At 34.3% G+C, this 6571-nt stretch overlaps 1 protein-coding gene across 1 annotated transcript; it reads right to left on the bottom strand.

Annotated features, from left to right (window-relative positions):
* Positions 1-4933: 4933 nt before the first annotated feature.
* LOC149563592 (endochitinase EP3-like) lies at positions 4934-6230 on the bottom strand. The gene is made up of 3 exons (XM_089826783.1): positions 5762-6230; positions 5433-5553; positions 4934-5350 (listed from the first exon to the last, which is right to left on the bottom strand). The coding sequence occupies exons 1-3, from the start codon at positions 6186-6188 to the stop codon at positions 5053-5055; spliced, it is 846 nt and encodes a 281-aa protein (XP_089682909.1). The 5' UTR covers positions 6189-6230; the 3' UTR covers positions 4934-5052.
* Between the last annotated feature and the right edge of the window lie 341 nt (positions 6231-6571).

The raw sequence follows: 6571 nt of genomic DNA, 5'->3' as shown, positions 1-6571 counted from the left end.
TTATCCTCTCATGGATTCCCATGGATTCAATCTAGGGTTATAGAAACTAAACCATAGCTTTGATACAACTTGTAAGGAAACTTGGAACAAAATATATAATTGTTTCCACATAACCCATAACAAATCTGAAATAAATATGTACTTAAATCACTTAGAATCTAGATGCAAAAGAATAGACAACATACCCACAAAAGTTGTGACACAAGATATACCCTGGGAAACCCTCATTGAGGGAGAAACCCAACCTCAGCATGTTTTATTCAGCAAAAATACTATTGCAATATAGCTTTGGAACCCTTCAAAGTCATAGCCACAACCAAGCAATCCATGTGAACAAGCATGAACCCACACATCCCATGCCATGGTTCCAACTTGCACAAATGCTCCCTTAGCTAACTTGTCAAACCTTATCTTTCTCAACTCTTTCCTTTTCACCTTTTCGTCTTGCATCTACAACTACCCTTGTGGCTACTTATGTAGTAGCAAGTATAGGCATAGAACTACCAAGTGATATTACATAAGCCATGTGCTACCTAACCTATTGACCCCACATTTAATATTGGACATTTAAATATTTTCCCCAATATTAAATAATTACATCATATATTATCACAATATTACAATACAACTCATCAAGTATATCCCATGAAAACTTTACATGTTGTAGGTCCATTTAGGTGCTCTTAGATGCAACATTACATAATAAAATAAAATAGTAAAATATAGCAATATTATGCAATGTGTGCAACACCCATAATCTCAACACACTCAAAGGAATTATGGAGAGTAGGAAGAGGAAGAGGTAGAAACTAACATCAGGGATAGCAATGAGGATGTTATGGAAGAGGGTAAGAATAGTCCCTTTACCTCTAAGGTTTCGAATACCTCCAAAACTAATATGATTACTACTGATTCTAGAAAAGCTGAAAATGTTGAGGAGTAGGGAACAATCACTTAGTTGGTTAGGATGGGTAACTTGGGAAGACTTACCCATGTAGGTGTTAGTGGAGGAGCTGGGGATCAAAAGGGTAAGGCATTGGGGGGAGACCAAACTCAAAAGAAAGATGCCATAGTGGAAACATATGACAAAGTGATTGGAAACCCAGAGGTGGACAAGTTGGAGAGGTCCATTGCTGACCTAATAAAAAAGAACGCAGACCTAGAAGATAATTTCAATAGGGTTGCCAATTTCTCCATGCATGTTATTCACTCGGTGAACACTACACTCTATCTCATGTAGACTAACAAGGATGGTGCAACTGAAGAAAAGGAGATGGAGACTACTCACTCTCTATACAATTTCCTACCCGATGATTGGCTTCACCTACTCTTGGAGAACTCAAGGAACTAGTGATTCGTTACGTCTTGGTGGTGTGCTTCCTCTTTAATATTTTTCTTATGTTAGTTAGTTTATTGCTTGGCCTTCAAGCACCTTTAGGATTTTTTATGCTAGATTGGTTTAATGGCCAACTTGTATCTGATGACCAATTTTATGTATATTGTCAATACTTCCATTATTTTTAGCATTACTTACTTTATTATTATGCTTATGGATGGGTTTTTGAAATTTAGAAAAGGGGTTGGTAATCTCATGGTAATGACTTCCAACTAATATTCAAACTTTTTTTTTTCTCTGTTATGGGTTAGCCTCGATTTTGGTTGCTTCTTAATTTCAAAACATTTTGTTTTCATCATACCTATTGACATTCCTACATTAGACCTTGATAAAGATTTAGAAAATATATTGAATCTTGTTTCTAGAAATGAATTGGAATTTCCAATTTCCTATAGCAAGAACTTCAACCTAGCATCATGAATGATACATAAAAATTAGACATATCATTACGTTGTCATGCATTCTTTCAAACTAACATCTTTCTTTTCCTCATTTTTATTATGGGTTTCATGCCTCACCACCATACATATTACCATCCTATTATCCATTTAAGATCTATAAGGTATTTGTGAGACATAGGCATAGCCACCATAATATTCTTGAATGCATTTTTTTAATAAATCATTTGAACATTTCTCTAAACATTTACATGTTTTTATTATAATTTATAAATTTCTTATTTGAAAAATATTTATATACTTGAATAAAATAAAATAACTTACAAAAAATTATGTGTTTTTGGAATATAAAATAAAAGTAATTTATTTTCATGTGATTGTATAAATTTTTTATCCATATAAATAATAGAATAATTAAATTATTAAAATTATAAATTATAAGATTTAAATTGTATGCATATAGTGATGCAACTAAAATGTAGAATAATTCTATGTGTTTATTGGGCTATTTAATTTTAATTTATGCTTAAATTTTAAATCGTTCAAATGTTGTTATTCATATTTTAAATAATTGAAATATAAATAAAATAGAATAAAAGTAATAAAAGTATGTGAAAAAATTGAAGTCAATTTATTTTAAATAGGACTAGGTAGGTCATGATTCATAAATGTATAGGAGATAGTGTTGGACATCATTGCCTCACTTCTGGCTATAAACATCACACTAACTATTGACTCTTAGACTAAAAGTATTAAATAATCAAATTTGACTTACTTTTTACTTAATATTCCATATCTAAAGATAACCTTACTTAGACTCATAAATAATATTTGATGTTTAAATATAACTTTATCATATCATAGTCATATCATTTGAGGGAAACTTCTGAATTTCTTCACTACAATACAAAAACTATCTTAATACCCTTAAAATTATGTCTAAATTAGAATATATATCGACTCTAAAGCATTCAAGATACTTTTATTAGTTTATATTTAAATTTGAAATACAACTTAAACACATTATCATTATGTAAATTGTAAATCACATTGCAAAGTGTATTTTCATGTGTAGAATGTGTTAGCGTTATTAAATTTCAACTCCAGCTTATTAATTCCAACTCCAGTGGTAGTTAATTCCAACTCTTGCAGTAGAATAGATGTGGTCAAACAAAAATGTTGATTCCTTATTTTCAACTGCCAACACCAATTTTAACTTTGAGTTTAGATTGTCATGCATCTTTGACTACAACTTATTTAGGGGAAGGTTTGTTATTCAGCTTATATAATTATGATAACTTGTGTAAATGAATAGAGATTTTTGTTTAAATAACTCTATTTTCTCTTTTATCTATGCAATTCGCCTTCTTTCTTCTATCAAGATTCTCCTTTTTATTTTCAGATTTAGCTAAAAATATTACATGGTATCAAAGCCTAGTTGGCTAGAAGAAGAAGTATTATTTTTTTTGCAGGCATTATAGATCAGAGCTTTGTTAAAATAAAAAAAATTCATTACATTGGGGGTTGTTAATGTGGTTCTATTTGTAATCACAAACTGAGAAGAAGTTCCATTTTGGGGGAGATCAATGATGTCTAGTATGTATTTTCATCCATCTGTTGTCAAGCTAACCTCAAAAAATTATCTATCTTGGAAAAAAGACATAAAGGATCATTGCATTGAGCAAGATTTAATGCCCTATCTCCTTGGACACATTTCTAAGCCAAGCGAGTATGAACAAAAAATTGCATGGTTTAATAGTAATGATATTGTCTATGGACTAATATGTCTTACTATTTCTGAAGATATTTTATATCATATAGAGCACACAAAGTGCCCTTTCATTGCTTGGACCATCATCTGGCAGTTGTATGGAGAGGTTGATTCTTTATTTGAAAGTGATGATTCCTTGGATAACCAGATTTCTATGGGTGATACTAAGATTTCAGTTGCCTCATCTTGTGTGAACACATCCTTTGTAGATGATTAGTTTATTGATAACCTTAGTGCTTCTATTGTTTCTTCAGAGATTATAGTTGCTTCATCAAAAGCTTCCAATGTTTCTTTGCAATAGGATCACTTTTGTCTTCTGGATCTAGTTCATTGGGATAGATTTCTACCAGACATATCATTTTTTTTGTGGAATCCTTCATTTTGGATCTAGATGATAGCATTGATTTAAGGTGACTCTTCTTTAGTTGTTGTGAGGGAGCCTCCTCGCCCTCTTCTTCCTTCTCTACATAGTCATTCTTCACAGATTGATATGAGTTTGGATAGATTTGCACAACATTTTGAGGAGATCTATTTGCCTTTTGAGGTGAAAAATGTGTCTTTTGATTATGTTCTACAATAGTTTCTAAAAGATTATAGCCATTTCAAGATCTATACAGAGACCATGGAGCAATTGTCAAAAGCATCATACATCTTGAGATTTCTTCCTACATATTCCTTTCAAGATTGGGGAGACTTCATTCATACATCTTCAGTTATGTTTCTTCCTAAAGGGAATAATGTTGTTTGAAGATCATGGACCACCTTCTGCACATAGTGTCGAGCATCTACCATTCACTACACACCATGGAGGCATCTATCTTCTCTTCCATTTCACTTTCTTGGAGTCAAAGAAATTGTAGTATGGTAGTTTTATTGCTTTATTAGCAACTAGTTTGAGGGGGGGTTTTATTCCCACTGGATTTTCCCTCTTTCCTCATTAACTAATCTTTAGTTAGAATTAAGGGGGGGTGTTAGCGTTATTAAATTCCAACTCCAGTGGTAGAATAGACGCGGTCAAACGAAAATGCTGATTCACTGTTTTCAACTGCCAACACGGGTTTTAACTCTGAGTTTAGATTGTCATGCATCTTTGACTGCAGTGTATGTAGGGGAGGGTTTGTTATTCAGTTTATATAATTATGATAACTGCTGTAAATGAATAGAGATTTCTGTTTCAATAGCTCTGTTTTCTCTTTTACCTGTGCAATTTGCTTTCTTTCTTCTATCAAGATTCTCCTTTTTATTTCCAGATTTAGCTGAAAATCTTACAGAATGAAACTAAAAAAATTTATCTAACACAAATTATCAGAGCAAACTGTGAAATCTATTTCAATGTATTTATTCACGCTGGAAAGACGACATCAGATGTTTCAGTTAAGTTAAAATTACTTTATTTAGCAAATGAATTTCAATATAGAGGACTGTAGGGCGGAATATATTTCATCTGCTGCCTTATTTTTGCCATTGTAGTTGAAATTTGTAAAAGTTTAGCACGACAGATTGGACCCTGGATCCACTCCCAACTTCGAGCAGTAATTTTTATAGTAAGTTACACGCTTGTTTACGGAGTCTGTGCTACCTCCGTTACATTCGATGGCGCCATTGACAGCTTGGATTGTTGCTCCGAACCCTTGTCCAGAGGTGATGGCGGTATGACAGTTGCTGTTCTTCATCCAAAACCAAACTGCCGTCTTGAACGAAATGGCGGCGTCATTTGCAACCTTCTCCGGTTCATTTAACCCGTCAAATCCAATGTCCTTTCCTGCTGGACCATAGTTGAAGTTCCTGCAACACTCAAGCATATTAATATCAAGTAGAAAAAATCAGCAGCAACGTATAAAGCTCAAGTTAGAATTCATCAATTTACCATGATAGCTGGATGGGTCCACGGCCAAAGTAGCCTTTGCCTCCAACACAAGGATACTCAGTGTTGGTTTCATTGCAGTAATCCTTCGACGCACCATTGATCTCTTCAATGTAACAGAAAGCTGCAGAACAAAATTCTCTCATTAGCTGTGAGTTTCTAACGTGGGAGGTCTTCTAATATTAATATATAATAATAATTAATCGTAAAAGATCTTATGTTCCAATCTACTCAAACTTAATACATAATAATAATTAATCACAACAAATAATAATTAATCTAACTTGAACCCATTACCAATAACAAGAAATTAACATTGATTGATGACTTACATCCAGTCTCGTGGGTGACATGGGCGAAGAAGGCAGCGAGCTCTCTCTTAGAGTCATCAGAAGTTCCAGTAGTGCCGAAGCCAGAGTAGGCATTGGCAGCCTGGATGAAACCGTCGTAAGTATAGAAGTTCTTTCCAGCACAAGAGCCGTCTGCAACGCTGAGAATGGCGTCAAAGAAATCTTTGCTTATGACGGAGGAAACAGCGGTGCCGGAGCCGGTGGAGGGAGTGGGTGTGGTGCCAGTGTAACATGGGCCTTCTTTGCAGCCAGTGCCGCAGTAATCATTACCAGTACCGCAGTATCCATATTGACTGCAGCACAAATTGCTCGAACACGCGCAATTCTGCGCAGAAACACAGCTTCCAAACAGAAATACAGCAATCCCCGCTGCCAATACCAACATTGCAATATTTCTTTCGCTCCCCATGATCTCTATTATATCTCTTTTTCTCTATTGTGCTTTGGTTGCATTTGTATTATTCGTGTGCCCGTATTTATAGATTGCTTGGAAGAAATAGATGACGCGTTTACGCGCTATCTTCTCCATTTGAGCTTTGACCGGACTGCATTTTGTGTTATCCATTCGACGAAACAGTTTCTCCTCCACTTATCCTTCCCTTTGGGGACATAGTCCAAGTCAAGCTATTATTATTATTATCCTTCCCTTATGGGGACATAGTCCAAGTCAAGCTATTATTATTATTATTTGATGACTTTGATCTTACGTAGCCTCTTTATTGGACAGATGAAGCATTTTAATGCCGAAGTCCCTTTTCATCGTCTAGATGGATAGCTACGTATTTGTATGTA

This window comes from Cupressus sempervirens, chromosome 4 (assembly GCF_028749045.1).
Source record: "Cupressus sempervirens isolate cs-2001-9-10 chromosome 4, ASM2874904v1, whole genome shotgun sequence".
NCBI classification, from domain to species: Eukaryota; Viridiplantae; Streptophyta; class Pinopsida; order Cupressales; family Cupressaceae; genus Cupressus; species Cupressus sempervirens.
This window is presented reverse-complemented; position numbering and strand designations above follow the sequence as displayed.